The sequence below is a fragment of the Micromys minutus genome (genome assembly GCF_963924665.1).
Source record: "Micromys minutus genome assembly, chromosome: 21".
In the NCBI taxonomy this organism is placed as follows: domain Eukaryota; kingdom Metazoa; phylum Chordata; class Mammalia; order Rodentia; family Muridae; genus Micromys; species Micromys minutus.
Window position 1 is genome coordinate 17221301 of NC_137956.1, and position 25537 is coordinate 17246837.

The 25537-nt window shown below is 40.2% G+C and overlaps 1 protein-coding gene across 1 annotated transcript in view; it reads left to right on the forward strand.

The window, feature by feature from the left end:
* The window catches only part of BCKDHB (branched chain keto acid dehydrogenase E1 subunit beta), a 159930-nt gene that overhangs the window by 42541 nt on the left and 91852 nt on the right, over nt 1-25537 (forward strand). The window contains exons 4-8 of the mRNA XM_080934641.1: nt 5502-5635; nt 5846-6001; nt 8413-8521; nt 18226-18323; nt 20371-20481. Coding sequence (XP_080790767.1) covers nt 5502-5635; nt 5846-6001; nt 8413-8521; nt 18226-18323; nt 20371-20481 — 608 coding nt within the window. The remainder of the gene's footprint in view (nt 1-5501; nt 5636-5845; nt 6002-8412; nt 8522-18225; nt 18324-20370; nt 20482-25537) is intronic.

Genomic DNA, 25537 nt, shown 5'->3' on the forward strand with positions numbered 1-25537 from the left:
ACACAATATATTTTGATTATATTCTTTTCTCTTTCCCAGCTTCTCCCAGCTCCTCCCACCTCCTACCCACCCAACTTTATGTTCTTTCTCTCCTTAAAAAAATAAAAAAAAAGCAAAATCCTCCAAATCAAAACAAACAATCAAACAACCCAATAAGATTGGGGTGAGGTGGGCAAACAAAAAGCACATAAAATCATGAGTTCATGTGCCTGCCAACTAGGACTGAGCATGGGGCTCTGTTGTAGAAAACTGATTTTCCCTTTCAAGCATCAACCAAGCATCAGTCACAAATGGCTTCTTGGTTGATGGTGGGACTCTGTGTATGCTCTCTGTGTTGGGATTTTTGTCTGGCTTGAACTTGTGTAGGTTTTGTACATGCTGTCATGAGTTAATTAATATGTGATCAATTATGTTTCATCTAGAAGACACATTCTGAGGAGCCATTACCATCTCTGGCTTTTTTCTCCACCTCTTCTGCATAGGTCCATGAGCACTGGGGCAGGGGTCGGTGTTGATAAAGATCCTTTTTATGACCAAGTGTGCTAAAGTTAGACTCACTGTGGTGCAATGTTCAGTTATGGGTCTCTGTGTTAATTGCTATGTCCTGGAAAAAGAAACATTTTCTGGGAAGGGTTGAGTGGTACACCCATCATTTCCCGTCCTTTTGCCCCAAGGTGATGTCTGTTCTTGGTGGTGAAGTGTGTTTCTTCAGAAAGATGGAGCCTATTTTTTAATCTAGTTTTTTAGTCAGTGTCTTTTTTATTGAGGAATTGAGACCATTAGAATTATTAAGCAGTGTTTATTAATTTCTTTAATATGTTGTCTATTTTCCCCCTTTGACTAATTGTTCCGCATTATTTATTCTTTGTATTCTTTTGGGTGTTTTTTAAGTTTTTCTTTCTAATGCTTTCTGTACGCTGGATTGGTAGACAAACATTGTTTAAGTTGGTTTTCATTGTGAACTGTTTTTATTTCTTCACCAATTGTGATTGATAGTTTTTCTGGGTATAGTAGTTCAGATTGGTGTCTTGCATTTTTTCATGCCAGTGGAATATCTGGAGCCTCCTATAAAAAGTCAGGTTTTAGTCTGATGGCCTTGTTTTTATATGTAACTTGGTCTTTTTTCTCTTGCAGCTTGTAATATTCCCTTTCCCCTGTATACATTTAGTGTTTTAATTATTATATGTTGTGGGGAGTTTCTTCTTTGATTCTGTTCATTTGGCATTTTGTATGCCTCTTGTACTTGATAGATATTTCTTTCTTTAGATTGGAAAGATGTGCTTCTGTGATTTTGCTAACAATGTTTTCTGTGCCTTTAATCTGGGTTTCTTCTCCTGTATACCAACAGTTCTCAAATTATAGGTCATGATCACTTTGGAGGTTGAATACTCTTTCACAGGGGTTGCCTAAGACCATTGGAAAACACAGATATTTACATTACAGTTCATAACTGTATAAAGTTACAGTTATGAAGTAGTAACAGACATGACTTTATGGTTGTGGGGTTACCACAGCATGCTGGACTGTTAAAAAGATGCAGCATTACAAAGATTCAAAATCACTGCTTTCTAATTATTATTTGTAGTTTTGGTCTTTTCACAGCGTCCCAGATTTCCTGGATGTTTTGTGCTTAGCCCCCCTCCCTTTTTAAACTCTGAAACTTTACTAATAGGTAGATGGTCCAAGTTGGAAGCTGATCATCATTCTTCCTCATAAGGGTATTAGGAAGTTTAGTTTAGTTTATCTTTGGCTGTATTTCCTGAATTTTATTTTTTAATTGTTTTTTTTTTTTACTAAGCTTTCATTGATTGCATCGAAACCTCTGTTTTGTAAAGCAAAATGATGTATTACCCAGTCTCTTACCTTCTCTGTTTATTATGGCCCTCAGATCCTGCTTTGACAATGCCTCCTTTACTAGGTGGCAAACTGTCTCTAGTGGTTTTATTGTGTTTCTTTCTTTCTTTATTTTTACAGTCAACATTTTCTTTGAGCTGCCCATTTCCTCTCTATTGTCTTCAACACCTGAAATTCTCTTCTACTTCATTCTGTATGTTGGTGAGGTTTACTTTTGATCTCATCTCTGACTTCCTGAGCTTTTCATTTTGAGTTTTATTTCCCTTTGCCTCTTCTTTAGCGATCCTCTTTTTTTGTTGAATTCTGCTTTCATGTCTTTAATTGTTGTTCGTATTTCACTCGATGGTTTGTGTTTTCATGATCTCATTAAAGCATGTATTCATATCCTCTTCTAGGTCCTTGAACATATTCATAATTGGTTCTTTGAAGTTCTTGTTTTGTGCTTCAGCTAAGTTGCTTTTCTCAAGGCCTATTGCAGTAGGATTTCTGGTTTCTGGGGGAGACATATTGTCTTGGTTGTTCATGTTGTGTTTTTGAGCTGAAATTGAGCGTCTGGAGTTATGATGGTTGTGGTATTTCTTAGTATAGATGTCTGGTCTCCACTATGTTGTGTATGTGTTCACTTCTTTGGTTGTTACTGCTCCAATATGGTTCCTAGCCAAATGTGGCAGCTGTGGGTTCTTGGTAGAGAACAGTTCCATGAGTTGGTGTGCAGGTTGGTTAGAAGGAATGACTGTATCTTAGTTAAGTGTGGTGGCTGTGGGTTTCTTGGTAGAGAGTGGTTCTGAATCTCACAGCTAAGTATGCAGCTATGGGTTTCTAGTAGAGACCTTGTTCTGTGGATTGATGGGGAGTCACAAAGGACTTGAGATGGCCTGGAAGGAATGACTGAAAAGGCTGGCAGTTAAAAGCTAGGCCAACTTTAATTCTGCAGCAACAGGGTTAAGTCTCAGGAGGATGGATATATGCTGGCAGAGGGGAAGCGGGGCACATGTAGCATACCTGATTCCCATCTTAGCGTGGCAGCTGTGGGGTTCCTAGTGGGGGGCTATAATGTAGATCAGAAGGCGTCATAAAGAAATGGAAGTAGGCTAGAAGAAATGGATGAAAGTGGGTGAAAGCAAAGTTCCAGGGGACCCTGGGTCCACAGCAAGAGGCCAAGTCACAAAGAGATGGAGGTCCATGGTTGGCTTTTTAAAAATGTGAGTTTTGGGGATTGGACCCAGGTTCTCACATTCATTTCAGTCTTGCTGCTTGTCACAAATATATTAGATATATTTAAACGATGCCATCTTGGTAGGTCAGATACTTTTAGAGATTCATTTATTTCTTTTATATTTTTCAATTTAAGAAGATATGCTTTTTGTTTGTTTTGTTTTTAGACAGAGTTTCAATTCATAACTCTAGCTAGCTTGAGACTTGTAGACCATATTGGCCTTGAGCTCAAAAAGGTCCATCTGCTTCTACCTCCTGCACGCTGGTATTAAAGGCTTCTATGACAAGACCTAGCTAATGGACTATGTTAAGGTTTGTCATAACTATCTGTGTTTCCTTAGCATCTGCCATAAAATTTCTACCTTTTTTGGGGGGTTAGTTTATTTAAGGATATGACAGCCTTATTTTCATTATCCAAGAACCAACTCTTGATTTTTTTGATTCTTTGTTTCTTTCTTTCTCTCAATTTATTTATTTCTGTCTTTCTGTCTACTGATTTTGGGCTTGCCTGCCTTGTTTTTGGTTTTTCAGGCACATCATTTAGTTATCGGAGATTTCTCTGACTCTTTCTTTTCATGATTTAATTGTATCCTGTAGGTTTTGATCTGTTGTGCTTTCTACTTCATTAACTTCTAGGGAGTTTTGGATTTCTTTCTTACTTTCTTTGGTGACCCATTCAGTAGTGTTCCTTAAACTCCGTGAAGGAGGAGCTAGGACTCCATACTCTTGAGTTCTCTTTAGTGGGTACAGGGGACATTTCTGCTGAGCTCTTTTAACTCCCAGAGGTTCTTCTCTAATGAGTTTTTAGTAGAGGGCTGTACAGGCCCAGGTGTCAGTGAATGGAATGCCAGTTTGTGCCAAAATGGGACATACTTTTTGGTTTTCAGTTAATGGGCACACCCACCTCACATTCTCCTTGACACTCATTAATATAGTCTGTCTGTCTGGATTCTAGTGGCCTCTGAATCCAGGGCAGAGTACCTTTGGGTAAGCATGCGAACTATGATTGTTTGTTCTGTGTCTCTTCTTTCAGGGTTCAAGTGTTCAGTTAATCCCACTCTTAGCTTTCCAATGCCTCTAAAAATGGATCACCCTTTGCCCGGAATTTTAAATAAACAGTGGAGGGTTCGTTTGAAAGAAGCAACCCCAAAGTTAACCTCAGTAGTTCAGTGAGTTGAGATGTGGGGTTTAGTTACTTAATTCAAACACATTTTCTAGTTTCCTTTTTTCTCCCATTTTTTTTTTTTTTTTTTTTTTGAGCTGTGTGTTATAGAGATGCATTTAGTAAGCCATCTAACACAAAGTGTACCGCACCTCCCCTTCTTTATCTACTCTCCTCCTCCCTTTTCTTCTTTTCTTCTGTTGCTTTACTCGAATAATGGGGTAGAAGCAGATCAAGGCAGAAAGGCTTTGTTTTGGCTCACAGCTCAGTGGTACTGTCCGTGGTAGTGGGGACGGCATGATGCCTGGGGTTGAGGTGTGGGCGGGAGGAGGAAGTGGCTGTTTACATTGCATGGAAACTCCAGTAGAGAGGAACTAGGAAGTGGGGGTGGGCTTTACAGCTTTAAAGCATGTCAGTGTGACCTATATGTGTGTGTGTGTGTGTGTGTGTGTGTGTGTGTGTGTGTGTGTGTGTGTACAAAGTGTATTCTGCTTGCTGTCCCCTTACCTTTCTCTTGGCTCCCTCCCACCCACTAACCCACTTCTCCCAACAAGTCTCTTTCTCACATTTAAGTCTTCTGTTTTGAGACATGCTGGGTTTGCTTTTACTCTTTACAAAGTTGCTGAGTTAGGTTGATAGACCAGCATATGGTTGGCCCTGTATTGAGCTCCTGGTATAGGTGTTGTAGCTGGCATCTTGCATATGTCAGTTAACTCACGTGATTTATTGTGTTATATCAGCATTTCTAAAGCCCCTTTCCTTTCAGGGGGTAGTTTTTTCTGTTATTGCCCAGGCGGTGTTTCAGAATCTCATGTTGACTTACGTACCTGCCCGTGTTCCATTTATTTGTGACAGTCCGCGCAGTGCTCGGCGCTCGTTCCTGCATGTCCGCTTAGCTCTTTGTGAGTCTGACTCTTTAACAGTATGCATTTTGCCTTACCATCTCTGGCAGTGTCTTCCTCTTGATGTGGGCTGTTGATTGACGATGTGCTGTCAACTTTCTTCTGATTAGGGTTTTCACTGTGTAGTGTTCTCTTCACCTGGGTTTTGCCTTTCAGGCCGTCAGTATGGCCCTGTTTCTTTAATTGGCATGTTTACGTTTCTTATGTACTGAAATCGTTCATTTTGTTGTTTTCTGTTTCCTCTGTCTGTCCTATTTTTCTCTACCATACTTATTTTCAGATGCATATTGCATTGTTTTGATTTGCGGCATTTCTTTTGTTGGCTATTTATGTTCCCATGAACCTTATTTAATCTTTTTCTTTTAAAGGAAAAGATAGAGTGTTTAACACTCCGTTGTGCGAACAAGGAATTGTTGGATTTGGCATTGGAATCGCCGTCACTGGTGCTACGGCTATTGCGGAAATCCAGTTTGCCGACTATATTTTTCCTGCCTTTGATCAGGTAGGTTGTCTGATGCTTTGCTGGGACCGGTGTCTCTTCGGGTGAGTCTCCAGTGTTCAGATGCCGGCTCCGCCCACTCAGCCCTCCCTACCTTTAGTGATGGTTGTCTGTGCGCTCAGTTTGTACTTTGTAGTGGGAATACGTTTGAAGATACAATGCCCCGCCTTCAGGCAGGGAAGAGTGACTGTGGCATGTCCCTTCTCTCTCCAGATTGTCAACGAAGCCGCCAAGTATCGCTACCGCTCTGGCGATCTTTTCAACTGCGGGAGCCTCACCATCCGGGCCCCGTGGGGTTGTGTGGGCCACGGGGCTCTCTACCATTCTCAGAGTCCTGAAGCCTTTTTCGCTCACTGCCCAGGAATCAAGGTATCCTTGTTTACTTTCTTTATTTGATCGTTACTGGTTGTTTCCACCTTTGCTCATGCTGTTAGTATTAACCAACAGCGGGGCTTTGGAAGTGATATCAACTTTACTGTATTTACTGTAAAAAGAAAGGTTAGCATTTCTTTTTAAATTAACTTGCCAATGCCCGGTTTTCTAGAATGTGCCTCCTGAAGAAGCACTGTCACAATGATGGCATTAATTAACTGCATAGGCTCTAAAGAGTATGGCATTCTCCCAAAGTCCTAGTTCCCTCTTTCGAACGGATTTTTCTCTTTTAGGGGATTTTGAGGTATTTTTAATAAAACCTACTGTTTTATTACTTCAAAGTCATGTTTGCTTTTATCTCAGTTTTCCATTTTGAGCAGATGGAGTGAAGGCTGTTATTTAGGTGTGAATCTTTCATTCTAGAATAAAGTGTCATTGCTCAGTCCCTTTGGAAGACTCTCCTATTTGTAAGTGACACTTGGAATAGCTTTTGAGTCTTTTTGATGTCACAAATATTGTGAGTGTTTTGTGTCTTGATATCCACCGAACAGCCTTCCAGAGACTCACAGAAACACACGAATGCTTTGCAAAGAGGCTTGTTTGTTTTTGACAACACAAATCAGTTGTAAAAATGTTTACAGTTTTTCCTTATTTTTCTTTTTTCTGCTGGATCATAAGAATAAGGTTTGTCTCAGTTGGAGTCTGTGCGTTTCTGATACAAGCCAGCAGTGGTAGTGTGGGACAAGAGACACCTTTGAGGCAACACTTGTTCTTGAGTTTGATCTGCATATTGATTATATTTAGTGTTTACACCATATGCCAGGGTTTTAGACAAACAGAACTTTTAATCTTTTGTTGAATTTTCTAGTTTTTACTTTTAAACTTAAAACACACACACACACACACACACACACACACACACACACACACTAAAAGGCTAATAAAAATAACTATATGAAGAAAGCAAGGGCTGCAGAGATGGCTTAGTGATTAAGAGCAGTAATTTTTCTTGAAGAGGATCGGAGTTTGATCACCGGCAGCCAGGGGTGACTTAGAACCATTTGTGTAACTGAAGTTCTAGGGGATTTGATACCTTCTGGCCTCTGTAGGCACCGCACACTTGTGGTACATAGATATATATACAAGCAAATTACTCATGCACATAAAATAAAAATAAATTTTATGGCAGGGCAGTGGTGGTACATGCCTTTAATCCCACTGCTTGGGAGGCAGAGGCACGCAGATCTCTATGACTTTAAGGTTAGCCTGACCTACTGAGAGAGTTCCAAGTTCTAGAACAGCCAATGCTACATAGAGAAACCATGTTTGGAAAAACAAAAACAAAAACATAAAGGACGAGAGACAGACTAAAGAATAGAAGCACAAAGGCATTGTGTGATATGGTTAGTAGAGAGATTTGTGCTATTTTATTTTTAAACAAAATTCTTTTAATAAAAATTCCTTTCAGGCAGTAAGATTAAAAGTATGAGGTTAGCTTGGTCTACCTAGAATGCTGTCTTTGAACCAGATCAAGTGCTGGGAGTGTTGCTCAGTGTAGATCATTTGCAATCTAAGGATTTGACTTCTAAATCCACAAACCCAACCCAACCCAACCCACAATAATGTGTTTGAAATCCAAAGGTAGTTTGCTTCTTTGATCTTTGAATGAGGTTCAGGCTTATTCTAACAATCCTTTCAATCTAGACTTTGTTCTTAATTATTTTACAATCATGAGAATTTAGATGAAGATTTGTGATTTGATAGTCAAGAGTGTGGTCTCCAGTTTTTTATGGGGAGAGAGAAAGAATCTCTGTTCTAGCAAGCTTTGTGACCTTGGGCAGTGTCTTTACCTCTCTCTATGCTCCAGTGTCTATTTCTAAGAGGGAAAAAGAGTAGTAGCTGCTTCCTGGGGTCACGTAAGGATAGACAAATGACCCACACAGTGCCAGGGTCACAGAAGGATAGATAAATGACCCAACAGAGTGCTTTGTTAAGTTATCTCATACATGTTCTCCTGTCAACAATCCTCCTCATTCCTAAATGTCTTGGAGCCCTTTCCTGTCCACTGGAGATGTGGAATAGCCATGTTTTTCTCGTCTCTGTGTAATGGGATGCTGTAATACACAGGACACAGCTCAGCCTATTGCTTTTTCACTTAGGAAATGCAAGTTGCATTTGCCTATTAGAACGAAGGGAATTGTGGCACTTTACACTGGTGAGTGGTAGCTGCATGTCATTTTAGAAATGCTTAGCTGAGGGGCAAGGTGTAAATTTTATAGTAAATACAAATGCCTATTCTTTAGTTGAATTAGTTATATGATTGGTTGAGTATCAACTGTAGGAGTAGACCTAATGGAATGTGTTTTATTAAAATTGTTTTTTTTTTTTTTTTTTTTTTTTTTTTACAGGTGGTTATACCCAGAAGCCCCTTCCAGGCCAAGGGACTTCTGTTGTCATGCATAGAAGATAAAAATCCATGTATATTTTTTGAACCTAAAATACTTTACCGGGCAGCAGGTAAAGATTTCTTATATTTCATATTTGTGACTGTCCTTACATTCTTTTACACGGTTAATTTTTTTTAAAAAAAATCCTTTTTTCCCCAACCTTGATTTCCACTTTCCTTATAGATTGAGTTTTATGATACTTAATTTTGTTCTCAGATGTAAAACTTTGGAGAAAACCCATTTAGTTAAATGTTGATTGTGGGATGTAAAATGTCAACAAGAACACACGATCACGCTTAGTTCTGTTTAGTCCATGTGGGTTGAAAGAGCAAGTGAAGGTTCGTGTTGTACTTCATGACACTGAAAGTCTACTTTATGTAAGCAACTCCTATGTCCTCTAGATCAGGGGACTCTGGTGAGGCCGGTTAACAGTGTGCTGTGGTATGGGGCTTCTCTGGGAGTCTCTCTGCTGTACACCAAGATGCCTGGTGGCCCTTCCTTTAGCTCACAATCACAATTCCATAAACACACATCTGTGACTACTTATTTCTCAGCTGTAATGGAAAATTTAAATATCAAATGATTTATTTTATCTAAAATGTATCCTCCTACTCCCGGAATTCAAGAACATTACTTTGGCAAATTACTTTTGAACAGTTAAATTTGAAGCCACATGTTTTTGTTATGGTGTAATTTATGTACAGGAAAACACACAGCCATTGTGTTCGGTTTGGTGGGTTTTTGACAGCCGCATACATCCACGCAGTCACTGTGCAAAACAAGATGCAGGAGATTTCATCACTCCTGCAAGCCCTTTCCTCTTCTTTTCTTCTTGCCCGTCTATTCTCTCAGCTCTAAGCCTAGTTGCTTTCTGATTGCGATTAGGTTAGCTGTTCATGCTTATTTTAGACTAGCTGGGCTCTGTGGAAATGGAGTCTCCCATGTATTCCGTTTGTCTTCTTTTGCCCAATCTAGCTGTCACCTGCATCTAGTTTATCTGCATTGCTGTGTCACAGCCTGTTGTGTGAATAGTCATTGTTCATTATTATTGCAGTTGTGATGGTTCTGCACAATATTACGGCATCATTCAGAGGGTGAGCATGCCTGTCGGTTGTATGGATAGTTGTTGTTCATCATTATTACAATAATAATATTACTATTATTATCGTTTTTATTATTGTAAGAAAAGTTGTTTCTACCGAGGAAAGTAGGTTACTTCTCTCTGCAGCAAGCTACTGACCTGTAAATATTGTAATTGCACTTCTGCCTCTAGCACCTGACTGCTAATGAGTTGATCGGGAAATGAATCTCAGTTATGAAGAAAAAAGTACTTGACAATCTGAGACATATACATATACCTTATGTTTATATCCATTGTATGAGCCCACTGTCATTTATTGAAGGTTCATGCACTGGGGCTTCCATTTCACTTTATCCACTTAGTTTTTGAAAACTGACTTGTATTGCCAGGAGAGAGAGAGATGTTCCAAGATCTGAAGTAGTGTCGTTCTTCTGTTGCTCAGTGGTTTACTAATTTTCAGAAGCAAGAGGCAAACCAGGCTGTAACTCACGACGGAGGTAACCCGAGTCTCCAGTGCCAGCTGTTTAGTTCCTTTCTGTATCAGTTCGAAAGTGATGTTCCACTATATGTAGAAACCAGTGTTTGGTGGCTGTAAGTGACTGAGAACTGCCATGAGTGTGGAAGAGTTTTAGGGATAACCCAACCCAATTTATTAGGCCCATGCTTTTGTTTCGGTATGTGTGTGTGCCTGCATGAGTTTGTGTGTGCCATGTTGCTTGCAGAGACCAGCCCAATGTCTTCTGGAAGTGGAGTTACAGACAGTTATCAGCTGTTGATGTGTGTTGGGAGACAAACTCAAGAGCATTAAGAGCTCCCAATCACTGAGCCATCCCTCTAGCTCCCATTTTTGTTTTTTAAATAAAAACGTAATTGCTTAAATTAAAAAGGAAAATTCTGAAAAGATGCATCAATTTATTGGTGCTTTTCTTCTTATTAGCTTAACAAAACAGTGACCCATTTTAAACTGGGAGTAACAGTCATTTTTTTACTTTTTTTCCTTTCCTCGGTTCTTGTGTTAAGTGATTTTCCTCTTCCTAGTTCTCTGTTGCTGATATGTAGTAACTGTGATTTAGTGTTCAATTATTTTTCTCATATGACATTCATATATTTTTAGCTATAGAAAATGCACTTGAGAATACAATTCACTTTTAAATATTTCATTATCTCTTTGAAAATTTCATACATTGTATTTTGATCAGATTTACCTCCTCCTACAACCTCTCCCAATTTCATATTTGATCAATTTTGTGTATTTCTTTCTTCTTCTGTTTTTTTTTTCTTTTTACTCATCAAGCCTCATTGGTGTTGCCTAAACACTGTTAGGTTGTGTGGCCATCCACTGAAGCATGTGAGACCCGCTGGAGCCATATACTGCTGGAACCCTTAACGATAACTCTCTTTTGTTCAGCATCTATAAAGTACCAATAGATCATCAGCTATGGATGGGGCTTCATGCCCTTTTCCCCTCTCCATACTGGGATTTTGACTGATTTGAGCTTGCACAAGTCACAACCATTGTGAGTTCATATTTGCACCTGTTCTAGTGTGTCTGGAAAACATTGTTTCCTTTCAGCCTCTACCTCTGGCTCTTAGTTTTTCAGCACTCTGAGACTTGGCAGTAAGGGAGTGTGATAGAGATGTCCAGTTTAAGTCTGAGCCCTCTGCCTTCAATTATTCTTTGCACCTTGGCTAGTTGTTAAGCTCTAATCACTGCTTGTAGGCTTATATTTTTTGAAACCTACTTTGATAAGGGTTCTTAAACGCTTCAACCTTCCTTATAGCCCATCACTGTTGCACAAGAAAGGAGAGCAAGATGGCTAATAGGACAAGGGGGAACTGGGCCTGTTTAGAAGTAGTTCTTTGGGGAAATTCCCATCTTCCTTGTCAGCTGTCCAGTCCACTAGCAAAACACCGAACAGGAATCAGCAGTGGCTTGATCCATAAGAAGTTGCAAGACTCTGAGGATCAGCACACGTACCCTGTAGGAATAAGAAGCAGCCAGAACAGCACCAGATGCGGTTTGGTACATTTCTTTCTACAAAACCACCACAAGCAAAGATCAGTTAAGAAAGCAAGGAGAATCAATTTCAGAGCCTCATCAGCGAACACCAGCAAGGTGAAACCCAAGGAATACTAGCAAGGCAAACCAATGCCAGAGCGCTGTCTGCTGTCAGTTGGGTTCTACTTACACTCTTTCCAAACATCGCGTGTCCTCCCAAGCATCTGTTTCAGCAAAACATCACATGCCCTCTCACCAGGCAGCTTCCAGGAAAGCACCGTGTGTCTGTTCTCAGCAAAACATCCTCTCATGTTCTTTATCAAAGCATCCTCCCATAAGACAGCTTCCAGAATTACATCACATGACACAACTGAGTCCTCAATGAAACTGGAAATTCCACACTTCAACCACTGACTGCAAAAAGAAGCTTCTTCAGTGAGGTTTGAGAGATGCTATAAGAAGACATCATTAGGAGTTGGTTTAATACTGTAATCATAGTAATCATACTAATCAGAGTAGGTCCTCCTCTAGGGTGTATGTCTTGTCTAGCTAGACACTGGCTCTTGGCTCCCCACATATGGGTTCCATCTTGGGGATGAGGCCTTATTTCTAATTAGAAAGTTACTAATTAGAGGTTACTCCTGTGCTATTTGTGCCACTGTTGCACTAGTCAGTGTGTCTGGAGAAGCCCGAGTTTTACTTTCTTCCTCTAGTAGCATGCATAGTGACTTCCTTGTAGAAACTAGCCAGTAAGGATTAAGCTTCCAGGTCAGTACCTGCTTGATTTCTCCATGGTTTATGGCAAAATATGTGACATATACTCAGCAGCAGGGGCTGGCCGTTAGCTCAGGAGGGTGACTGAGAAGTGGGAATAGCCTGTGAGACTTGAGAGTCTATAGGACCTAACTGGCCCACAACTCTGATAGACTTAACCCATTCCTGACATTGGGTTTTTATTAGTTATCTATTGCTGTATCTAGGAGGGAAATAGTTGTCCTGGAAAAGTGTACCTACAGTCTTTATATATGAAATGTTTATATTTTAGGAAGCATCTGCAGTAGTTTTTCATGTTTTCAGAAAATCTTTAGTGTCAGTCATCTCTCCCTTTTCTTTGGTTTTCTCTTCCAAACCCCAGCCCATTTAACTCTTCCGGTGCCATTATTCACCCTTATCCATTATATTGCTGCGTCCTTTCCCACCTTGAAAGCCCCCCCCCCCATGAGCCTTTCTGATCTCTATGTGGTGCATTTATACAAGGGAATATTATTCGGCCGTTAAGAACAATGAAATTTGTAAGTAAATGGCTGTGAACAGCCTGTCCGTGTGAGGTAACCCAGATGCAGAACTATAACCCTCACGTGTTTGCTTTCATTGTGGATGGCAGCTTTGAATCTTCATGTGTGTCTCATTTGGAACAGCCAAAGAAATCCCAGTGTTTTAAAGAAGAATGAACAGTTGTTAGTACAATTGGTTTAGTGGCACTGTTGCCAACCTGGATATGTAACATACTGCTGATTGCTTGGAAAAAATTACTCTGAGTATCTGAGAAGATGGAAAAGGCTGCAGACGTGGTTAAAGTTCCCTGCACTCTGAGTTATGAAGTATCCGTCCCATGGAAGCTTTTCTTTGTCATGTCAAACAGGACTGCAAAATGTACTGAGGTTAACTGCAAGTCTTGCAAAGAGCAGAGAGATTATCTGTCATATCACTACTGCCTTTGCCTGCCTGCTGGCCAACCATCCTGAAGCAGCATTCTGTCTCATGCAGAAACGCTGGGCATGGAGGATGTGATTATTCAATTAAGTGATTATTAAAAGTGACTTCAGGGGCTCTCTTTCTTCTCTCCTTTCTGTCTCTGTATCAGTCTGTCTTTCTCTGTGTCTCTGTCTCTGTCTCCATCTCTCTCTCTCTCTCTCTCTCTCTCTCTCTCTCTCTCTCTCTCTCTCTGTGTCTCCCTCCCCACACCCTACTCCCACCCTGTGTGACTCAGTTAAATAATTATGTTACAATCAGGAAGAACTGAGTTTGATCACCAGAACCCATGTAAAAATGCTGTTTATGATAATGTGCACTTGCTATGCCAACCCTAGGGAGGCAGAGGCGGGAGGAATCCTGCGGCCCATTGGCCAGTCAAGTATACTTGATGAGCTCCAGACCAGTGAGAGACCCTGACTCGAAGGAGTGTGTGATGTTTCTGAAGGTGACACCTGAGGGTTGTGTTCTGGCTTCCACATACATGTTCACACATGCACATGTAGCCATACTACCCGTACTACCCACGCTCACACATGCACTAAAGTGATATCAGGTACACATAAGTTGAAAAGGTATAGACTTTTCCAGAGTAACATTGCCATTGAATTAGAAACAATAGGTTCTTTAGTGACATTTCAGTGGTAAGAAAACATGGCCTTCTGAAATAATGGCGTGCATAAAGACACTTACAACCTTAAAATGATTATGTAGAAAAGTATCTGCATGAGAAGTCTTCTGGTCACATGCAGGATACTTGCGGACTCTTGTAGCATTTGTTCAGATGGCTTTTAAATAGTCAAGTCTCTTAAACCATTAATAACTCAAGAGCTAAGAAGATAGCCTTGTGGCAATTTTTGGTAGTTAAAAATCATTAGGTTTAATCTTTACATACCAAAAACTGACTATTTCCATGTTGTGTTTTGTTTTACATATACTTTATGATCTTTGTAAATACTAAGATTTCAATACATATACTATCAAACTTTTAAAAAAATCAAGTGCTATGAAAAATATATTCATATATATTTACGCTAAAATGCGTTTTAATAATCTGTATATGTATCTCTTGTCTTTTTAAAAATAAAGTTGTAAAAAAAATAAAATTGAACTAATATGTCTCAAGGGAATCATTGTCTGGCATGCATAGATATGAGCTTTGTATCTTCTGTCTTTGTAGTTAAGCTTGTCCAGGATACAAAGAGGTTACAGAGTGTTGGCTGTGGCTCTGATCCACTGACAGGTGCATTGTTTACTAATAGCTTCATTTGCGTTATTTGTACTAAATTTCAAAAAAAATGAGTATTAATTCACAGCCTCTCTGTGAGATTTATACAGCAAATGGCCCTGTAGGTAAGAGTAATTCTTCCTGGATTGGAAATGTCCCATGTAGCTTTACTGATGGGGTCAGTGAAGCTTTGGAGATTGTAATGCTGTCTTCTTCCTCAGAACACAAAAGATAGATGTCTGTTGTGATTAAGATAATGTGTCCCCATGTTCCTGTGATATTTCTATACTCACAAGTGGGATCCTGGGACACAAAAGTCATATAATAATTTGTCAGAGATGACCAAGTTGGATGCAGAGATAATGCTGGAGCCTGGCTTCTGTTTGGACAGATTTGTCCCTCTCCCCCTTTCCCACGGGACTAATAGGTGAGACAGGATGTTTTCAGGATGCAGTGCAGACATTAAGTATATTTAATCACCAGACACCATGGGCTAACATTCCAGAAATGCGCAGTACTTTTCTACACAGGGAACATTTATATCTTGTCAGGGCATCAGGTATAATAATGCTCTCTCCATGTCTCACATTTGTGGGGAAACTGCCATTCTTGAGGTTCATGTGTGGGGAGGGATCGATGACCCCCATGTACCTGTGATGGTCCCTCACACTTCACGGGGGGACTTTGTAGCATGAAGATCAGTGCAAGTAATTAATATGGGAAATCGGAAGGCATTGGCAAATTCTTTCAAGGCATTGGCAAATATCATGTCTGTTTTCTTAGATGCTGTGTATTCTTGGTGGCACATTTCTATGCTTTTAGTTTCCTCTCAAATTTTATTTTTTGAGATAGGTTTTCTTTGGGTACCCCTGGCTGTCCTGAGGTTAGCTCTCCAGATAGACCAGGATCCTTCTTTATTGTCTCTCATGCCAACCACCTCTGTTTCCAAGACTTCCCAAACTTGTGCCATACTTGGTGAGACCTCTTTGGTTTCCATAAACAGGCTGTTACCTTCTCCTCCATCCCCAGAGTGCCTGGTGATATGTTGATATCATGTTTTTATTTTCTGAGCAATAGTATCTTTTATCTTTATATTTCCCAGAGAAGGCTGCATTTTTCAATAGTATGAGTGGCTGCAGGGTTTGTTTGTTTGTTTGTTTTGGTCTTATTGAGGCTTAGATATATTGGATGACTATATTATACATAGTGAATATATTATTTATGCTTTTTGTTTCTTGCACAAAAATCTGTTTAAGATGGCTTATTAGAAGAAAATTGGGGGAAAAGCATGGGAAATGAAAGGAGCTATTTGTAAATAAAATGAACATGTTCATGCCGTGGGTCTGTAAGTGAACATGTGTTAGGCATGTAAATGTGTTCTCATGTGCAAGCAAGTGTCGAGGTGAGAGGTTTAAATATTTGTTTATAAAACCCGTCCTGCCCAGTAACTGTCCTCCTTTAGGCTTCATAAGGACTTCCTGCTCACTCAGTTGTACTGCCATCGCTGGGCGCTGTGGATCTGGTGCCGAGGATTTCCCTGTGCATCGCTGTTAGGATGTGAGAGCGATCAGCACGAGGGAGGGGGGAGTGGATTCAGTTGGTGTGCATGCTCTGAGCATATGTGATGCTCCGTAGCTCCCACTGCCGGAGTCCCAACTCCTGTTGCTTGCTCCTTTTCAGAAAGCATATAACACATAGGAATGCATGCTTGCAAGTTTGAAATAACTTTCTGGGATATCATTTAAATGATCATTTAAACCAGCATAACTACGGAGTACCTGTGGATTTTCACTGGCTCATCCAGCTTGGATCACTTACAAATGAGCATATTCAGGCTGTGCTCTTACTGTCGAGTGCTTAAGATTAAGCCGGTGCAAAGCAGAGAAGAACTCGGAAGAGGTCTGCGGCCTTCAGCATGGCTCCAGGGACTGACCTGCCTGGGTTGATGGGGAAGGAAGAAGTGGGTCACACACAGACAATGTACGAGAAGACTGGATTCGGTGGTTTGGGATCTTGAATGGAGGAACTGCAGCACCCCGAAGAAGCTCAGCCTATTAAGTATACACAGTTGAGCAGGGAGGCGGGGTTTGATGTACTACTCAATAAGGAGTCAGGTTCAGCTAATTTTGGTAGGATTAGTCCACACACGGGTAATATTCAGGCTGTAAACATGGGGACGGGGCCTAGAAAATTGAACGTGGACATTTTCTGTGCATGCTGTCAGCACTCACCTTGGACTAGTGGAAGGCTTTGCCATCCCTCTGAGCCTTACCTGGGGAAGGCTCAGTACTCCCATGTGGCTGAGACATTGGTTCTTGCCATTTACCCAGGACTTGCCCCCTATAGACGGTTCATGGCCCCCAATTTGGTCTTAATATCCCTTTCCCAGAATCACATTTTCTGTATGATGTAAAAAAAGAGAGAACACAGCATTGTTTGCCATGCTGTTCTTTAATTGCTAAAGTAATGAGGCCTTATTGTTCTGGGTAATTTATTTAAGACAATAAGGCAGTCATTGCTGGCAATTTTTCAAAGAAGATGTGCCAAGATGCCAAGCCATCATGGTAGTGTGCCAGCCTCAGAGCCCTTATTCCAGGGATTTGCTATTCACCAGCTGACATTTGATTTATAAGACAGGAAGACGGGGTTCTTGCATGTCCCTCTCTGACTCACAAGCAGAATCGAATGTGTGTTGGTTTCCCGTCCTTTCTGCTGGCCTGTGATCTTGCAGCTAGAGCATGAAGTCTAATGGCAGAGGGCCAGGGTGCTATCTTTGGCCAGGTGTCCTCAGTTTGGTCCTGACTTTCCTGATGGTTAACAGCCTAATAGAATTTAGTCCCCTGGTCAAACATGTCTCTGTGTCTGTCCATTTCCCCATCTGTTGGTCACTTACGGGTAATATGTTTCATCGATGCCAAGTACAAAAATGAAACACAATAAACTTAATCCTACTGTGTGATTCCCCTATGTTTCAGATGTCCATGTATTTCCTGCTTGATAGAAAACTGGTGTAAGAACTTAAGAACTTACTTGAACAGTGACATAGGGCTTTGGCAAATTTGTTAGTAATTTTTGAGCTTTCCTTAAATTAACTTTTAAATGGTTTTGTGTGAGTATGACAAAGTATGTTCATGGAGTAGGAGGACACATTGTCCAGTGGCTTTTCTTTCTTTCTTTCTTTCTTTTTTTTTTTTTTTTTTTTTTAAGGTTTGATAGTGTCCAGTGGCCTTTCTTTCCTGATCCTTTATGTGGGTTCTTGGAATTGAACTCAGGTCTTCCAGCTTGTGCTGCAAGAACTTTCACACGCAGAACCATTTCACTGGACCCAAATGTATAAACATTTTAACATTTAACAGAGAATTCCATCCACCACAGCCCATTTTTCTTGGTCAGCATCCTTCCACTGAATGCTCAGTTCTTGCGCTTTGACAATTTTGATGAGTTAAATTGGACTAAAACATGCTTTGTTAAGATTTATTCAGTTTCTGACTGTGGTCTTTCATGTTTCAGGATAGATGATATATTTCAACTGCTGCACATATTTATCTGGGCTGTGGTGTCATAGAACTATATGATAAAATTTATAGTTTTACATGAAGCTTTCAGCCATGAGACCCTCTCACACCGAGATTTCTTATATTCTTTCAGATACATACACGTGTCACTTCGGAGACATTAATTACCCTTTGTCTTTCTCTCTCGTTATGTGTTTAGTGGAACAGGTCCCAGTAGAGCCCTACAAGATCCCCTTGTCTCAGGCTGAAGTCATCCAGGAGGGCAGCGATGTGACTCTGGTTGCCTGGGGTACTCAGGTCTGTAATGCTGATTACCTGCTAAGGCCACACTGCACTGGGGACCTCTTGTTTGTCATTCTGGGTGTGTTCTTTATGTCTCAGATGGTCTCCATACTAATGATCTTCATCCTCAACTCCGTCTTTATTAAGGCATAACTGACAGATACAAATGATTTAAGGTGCATAGCACAGTGATTTTCACATATGTACATACTGTTAAACGATGGCCCCAATCAAGTTAATCGATAGTTTGCTACTGTAGTGCACATGTGCATGTGTGCATGCAGACTGAGGAGGCATATGATCTTCTCTGAGCAAATTTTAAGTAAGTGATCCAACTTCTTTTCAAAGCAGGGTTTTATTTATCTTTGTTTTTTGATTGATTTTCTGCTTTCACACTTTCATTCACACACACAACACACACAAACACAAACACACACACACATACACATACACACACAATGTACTCTGATTACTTTCATTTCTAACCCCCTCTCTTCTCTTTCATCTTTATCACTGCCCCTCCTTTATGCTACTCAGTCTCGTTCCTAGATTTATGACGTTTGTGACCCAGTCAGTTTAACCTCAGATATATCCATGTGAGCACTGGATGGGAGCTATCCACCGGAGCCTAGTCGGGGTTACTAGTCTGAAGGCAGTAGTTCCTCTTCCCTATACATCTACCAGTAGTAAATATTTGCACAGTGTGATGTGGTGTCCCTAAACTCTTTCTGTGTTCAGGATTGGCCATTGATGATGCGCCCATTCTTGTGAAGACCAAATGCTGGTCTAAGGTTTTGGTTTCAATGTGAGTGTCTTGCCAAGAAGATGGTGATTTTACAGCTCTTCTCCCATCTTCCAGCTCTTTCTGGCCCCTCTACTGCATTGTCCCTGAGCCTCAGGTGGAATGTTTTACTTAAGGCTGAGAACCCAAGTATTACTTATCCTCTGCACCTTGTTTAGCCATGACTGCCTTTAAACAGAGACTGAATGGTGCTCAGGTCTGGTCTTGGACTTGCTAAGCAGCTGATGATGCAGTTGAACTTCGGTTTCTCCTGCCTGTACCTCCCAAGTGCCGGGATTGCTGGCTCTTACCACTGTGCCCAGTTTATAAGCAACATAGTTATTAGCTTAGTCCCTATGTTATACTTTCCTTCCTTGGCATTTACTCATTTTGTGAGTGGAGGTACCTATTTAGTCATACTGAGATCTTAAGTGGGTATATACAACGGTGCCCGGTAAGAACACCTTTATAGCTCGTATTGCATATCTGTGTTACACTTTGCTCTGAGGTCTTTCACATCCTCTCCTTGCTCTCTCTCATGAGTACTTTGCTGGCCACATGGACCACCTGACCTATGATCCTGTGACAGATTTAGGTATCTTAAGCTGTCTTTCTCTTTCCTAATGAGTTTCACTATGGGATTTGGTTCAGCCGTAACAGCAGGGCTTGTTGTCATAGCTCTCCACTTTGTCTGTCTGTCTGTCTGTCTGTCTGTCTGTGACCTGGCTGTCAGCCATCGTGTGTAATGCTAAAGATTGAATCCAGTTCATTTGCAAGAGCAGCAATTTCTCTTAACCACTGAGCCATCTCTTCAGTTCCTCTCCTAGTTATTAAACCCAGTACTTAATTCTTGGTTTTGTGTGGATACTTGCTATTTTGTCTATGAAACCATTTAGTCTTTAGCCTTTGGGATTACTGACTTTTCTTTCTACTTTCTTTAGCTGTTTTCTGTTTAGAACTCTTGTTCCGTCCCTTCCCCCCTTTTTTTAAATGTTGGTGGTGTGTGGGTTCTCTGTATACTCCATAGTTATCCTCCCCTTTCCTCTGCCTGTTTGCCTTCTGAGCTTTTGGGATGACTATTTCTCCTTTTCTCCTGGCAGTTTTTGCGAACTGATTTCTAGATATTTGTCCTTGATTGTGACTTGGTGATCAACATTAATTCTCCCTGCAGATCATTTCTCCAACTGCAAACAGTATCATTATGAATGATGCTGACATTCAACTAGTCTTTCAGCTCCAAGCCATTCTAGTCATTCTTTCTGTATTTCCCCTCATTTTCAGGTTCATGTCATCCGGGAGGTGGCTTCCATGGCCCAAGAAAAGCTTGGAGTGTCCTGTGAAGTCATCGATCTGCGGACAATTGTGCCTTGGGATGTGGATACAGTTTGTAAGGTATAAGTCTTTAACTGATGCATCACTGTTTCCCTAAGGCCTTCTGTCAACTGTTTTGGATGTTTAAAAAGAACCATTTTGAAATTGTGAGTTGCATGAGCATTTTCCACTGATGTAAAGTTTAAATCTCTGATGTGGATGGTACAGGGGCTGTAGTTTAAGATTCAAACAACCAGATTCTTTTAGACTGTCTTTGTCCTCCCATGGTTTTCTCTGTCTAAAATATCTAGTGTTGTCCTTGTAGGCAACTTACATTGACTTCTGTGGGAAACAGGGGTATAAAGAGAGAGTGTCAGGACCATTGACGTCACCCATTCAGCTGACTTCTCACTGGATAGGTTCAGCAAGCCTGGTTTAATTTAGTGAGGTAAATGGTTTGGCTTCATTTTTGAAAGTCTTTTTTTCTCTATAATCAACCACATTATTACTTAGGATCTTGCTCTAGTTATATCAGATTGATCCCGTGGGCCACAGACTGAATGTTATACTGTGGGAATCTGGCTACTCTGAATTATGGTTTCTGTCCTGATATTTAGATTAGATTGTTGATGCCCTGTTACTTAGTAAATCCACACAGTTGTCTTTGAAGAATAGAGCTCAGTTTATAACCAGTGTCTTAACGCATTGACTTCTGCGTAGTTTATAGAGTGTCAATTCTTACATTAGTGCCCAGGGAAAAGCCAGATCTTCTGTTTTGTGATCTCCTCTACTAAAGTCAAGATAACAATTACAGGTGTTTCTCTCTCTCTCTTTTCTCTATATTTGTTGATATAGCAAATAAATCCTAAGATTTCGAGAATTTTGTGACTACTGTTTTTAAATTTTAAAAATATTATTAGTTCTTTTGAGAATTTCATGTAATGTCTTTTGATCCTACTCATCCCAACTCTTCCTAGATTCACTTCTCTCTGTACTCACCCAACCTCTTTTCTCTCTTTGTAATTGCTTTTTAATTTTTTTATTATTATAACAACATTATCTCCCCTCTCTCATTCTTCTCTCCAAATCCTCCTTTATAACCCTCATTTCTTTCAAATTTATGGCCTCTTTTCTCATTAACTATTATTGCATACATATATGCATATGTATATTTATATATAGTCCTAAATATATAAGTACAACCCCCTCATTCTGTATAGTGGACTTGTATGTATGTTTCAGTTTGTATGCCCTTCCCTGGGGAAGATTATTCTGCTGCCCTTGGCATTCCTTACTTGCTTATACTTCTTTGTCATGGGTTGAGGCCTCTTGCCCTCCCACCAGTCCTCATTAGGATGTCTATTGTCCTTGTGCGGCTCATATTTGGTCATTTGGTCTGTCATGTTGGTGAGATTTTTATAGGTGTAGCTTGTGACATTACTGAGAGACACAGTCTCACAACAAACTCCCAGTTCTTCTGGCTTTTACAGAAGAACTTTTGTAGGTGCTTCTGCAACCATTCCTGAACCTTAGGTGTGGGAGTTGGTTTGTAGCTGCATTCACTGAGACTTGGCTCCCCAGCCCTGCATTTTGATTGGTTGTGGTATTCTGTTATACGCTCCAGCAGTTGCAAAGGGGAACTTTCTTCATGATGGGTAAGGACTCCATTTGTCTCTGTGTAAGAGCAGATATTTAAAAGGTAGTTAGGGATTATGCTGACTTAGTAAAGTAGTGATTGTAGGTTCTTCTCTAAGATCCATGACTTCACTAGTTCTGGGTAGTTGGCTAGGTTTTCAGTACCAGGTATGATTTTCTTCTTGTTGAGTGGGCCTTACGTCCAGTTAGAACTGCTGTTGACTATTGCCAAGATACTGTACCTTTAGGTTATTGTTCTAAGCCTCCCGTTGTTGTGGTTCATAGGCATCACAACTGTGTAGACTGTTGGTTCCTTCTGTCCACTGAAGGTTTCGTGGTGCCTCCTGGCACCGTGAAGGCTAGTCTTCACGGAAGAGGCATCATTTCCAGCTCAGGGGTCTCAACCCTGTTTCTGAAGTTTATGGTGTCTTCAGCAATAGAGACTTATCTTCCAGCTCTGTTGGGGGCCACTAAAGGCAATAGGAATACCGTGTGACGCTTTAGGAGTCTCTTGGACAGCCAGGCTAGTGACCCGAAAGACGGCTTTTCATGTCTGGTGTTGGGATTTTTTGTTAGATAGCTTTTGGCTCTTGGAAGGAGTATTATTGTCAGCACAGATGAGAAATTTCATTTAGGCTACATGTATATTTATACATAAATTTATTTGTATTACAGTTTATTTTATTTTACTTTTTTTAGGGTGTATGATTCCTTATGATTTTTTTTCTGGCGCCACTTCTCTTAACTCACAGTAAAGCCATGTGGGCAGAGGGTTTTCTTTGCATATGGTTAGTGGAAACGCACTCAATTCCTAACACAGATAATGACAACGAAGATCTTCTAATCCCTTATTTATTAATTTTAAACAATTTTTGTTTTTATAGAAATTTTATACAGATTTATTCATAAAACTGTTAGGATTATTTAATCTGTTTATATTTAATTGTGTCGATGTGAGTTTCCATCTGTCATCTACCGTCTGTTTCATACGGACCCCAGCTGCTTCCTGTGCATTTCATTCATCCTTTTGGGTTCACCAGCTATTGGTAATTTACAGTCTTTACTAGCTTGCTAGACCTGTAGCCCCTTATTGTTATTTTACTCATTACACTAGAGATTATAACGCACGCCCCTGGTCATTGTCACAAACATGTTACAGTTCACTTAAAATCTCAAAAGTAGACAGCAGAGTTCTTGTTATAAATTAAAACTTTTTTTTAATTGTAAGGGTTTATTTGATACACTCCAGTGCTGTGATTTCCTGGGCAACTCAGAACTCTGCTGTGTACTCCAGAGGACATACCCTCCTGTATATACCCAAGCACACAAACACACACACACACACACACACACACACACATATGTATATATATATGTATATATTTTTCCTATGCACATATACATGTACATTCTGTCTCATACATACATGCATATACTATAGATACATTTACACATATAGTCACACATACTACTACACTAATACATAGAGTCATACATACACACAGATATACATATGTATATATATACATATATACACACAGATATAGTCTCATATACACACTCACAAATATATATACATACACTCAGATATATATGCTACTATATATAAATACATTCACTTATATAAACACAACATACATTTACTCACTCACATATATAAACACAATCATACATATATATTTGGACACATACTTATATATACACTCACACATTTTCTTATACACACTCCCTTATCCCCCCCCCACACACATTCACACACACACTCACTCATACATCTTATGAACGATGTGCAGAGCTAAGGAAAAAAAATCTTCAGCTCTCCCAGAGTCTCTTTCCTATCAAGCTGCTGAGGCATGCATCACATTTATCATCTGTCCTTCTAATGACACTTTCTGATTGAAAACTCCAAAAGATACATATGTGTCTCAAGCCATAGTAAATAAAACCGAGGAATCCAGTTTTGTCCTCTGACAAAGCACAGCTACTAAAAATATGACTCCATTTGATATCTATAAAATTCATAAAGATGAGGAAAAGCTGACTTTGAATGAACCAAAACAAACCAAAAACCGCTTTCATATTTAGTATGCTTATACTATGCTTATAGGGCCATGTTTTCCCCCAAACCATTTCTAGGATTCCAAGTGATTGCCGCAGAGAGTAAGAACTCTCTCTTACTATGCTCACAGAGAACCCAGGTTTGATTTTCAGCACTCACATAGTCTTTCAAAAACTGCCTGTAACTTCAATTACAGGGGATTCGACTCCCTCTTCTGGCCTCTGTGGATACCAGGCACACATGTGGCACACATACATACATACATACACACACGTACATACGACAAGCATGTATAACACTCACAAGATAAAAAATAAATCATCTCTAATTTCCCAGGGGAAAAGACTAAGCACCAAAACAATTTCCCTTTTGGTATAATAAAAGGAAAACAAGAATTGTACTAAGTTAAGCAACAAAGAGAGTCACAAGCGAGACCCAGAGCGATTCAGGACTGCCAAGCTGGCTTCCATTGTCAAACTGGAGGACCATCAACCAGAATCAGCATGATGAAAGTAGCCCAACACAGAACCAAGATAAGGAGGCTAATAAGCCAGAGGCCTCATCCAGTAGAAAACTCTGGCCTTATCTTTTACCTTCCTGGGGTGAGGGGAGCTTTCAGCACAGTGGCTCAACAATCTAGGATCACACACAGATGCAACTAGTACATCTAATACAGGAAGGAAAACCCAAATTGATAGAAATACCAATATTCTTCCTTTCTTCCTCTGGCTATCTCTTCGATCTCATGATACTAATTTGGTATGTTATATTTGTGGTTTGCCCTAGATCCTTGCTGAATGTAGATGGCATAAATACAGTTAAGTAAAATTCTAAACATAGTTTACCTGGTTACATATCTAAACACAGGCCACTCCTCCCTATCCCCAGAACCATACGTCATATCTCTAAGCTGAAATACCATCCACACCAAGAATACACATGAGAAAGACAGCATGGCAAATGAGAGCAGCTATCCAGGGATCCAAGATACTGTTAAAAGCACTTATAACCAAGCCAAGTGTTTTACTGATGTTGACTGGGTTCGCAAAGCCCTTAGCAGTCTCAGATCTGCTAAATCACAACACGGTTTTCTTGTGAGAGCACCTTACCCCACCCTTTTGTGGCAGCATATCTGCAAATTATTTTCCTGTGACTTGCCTAAAAAGTAGTCTGTAAAAGCTATGAGAATACCAGCTTTAGGAGAACCTACTATTAGTCTGCTGGGGACATAGTATCAAGGTGACTTATTAGTATACCCAAAGATTAATGCATTTCTCAGGCCTCACAAAGAAGTTTCTATTTACAGTAGAAAACAATTAACACAGGGAGTCATCTTTGGCCAAGACTTAGAGAATGATCTGCTACAGGATGCTCATCACTAAAGGGAAGATATATCTGTACTTCCTGCCCCCCATCCAAGACTCAGGGATCATTGTAGAAATG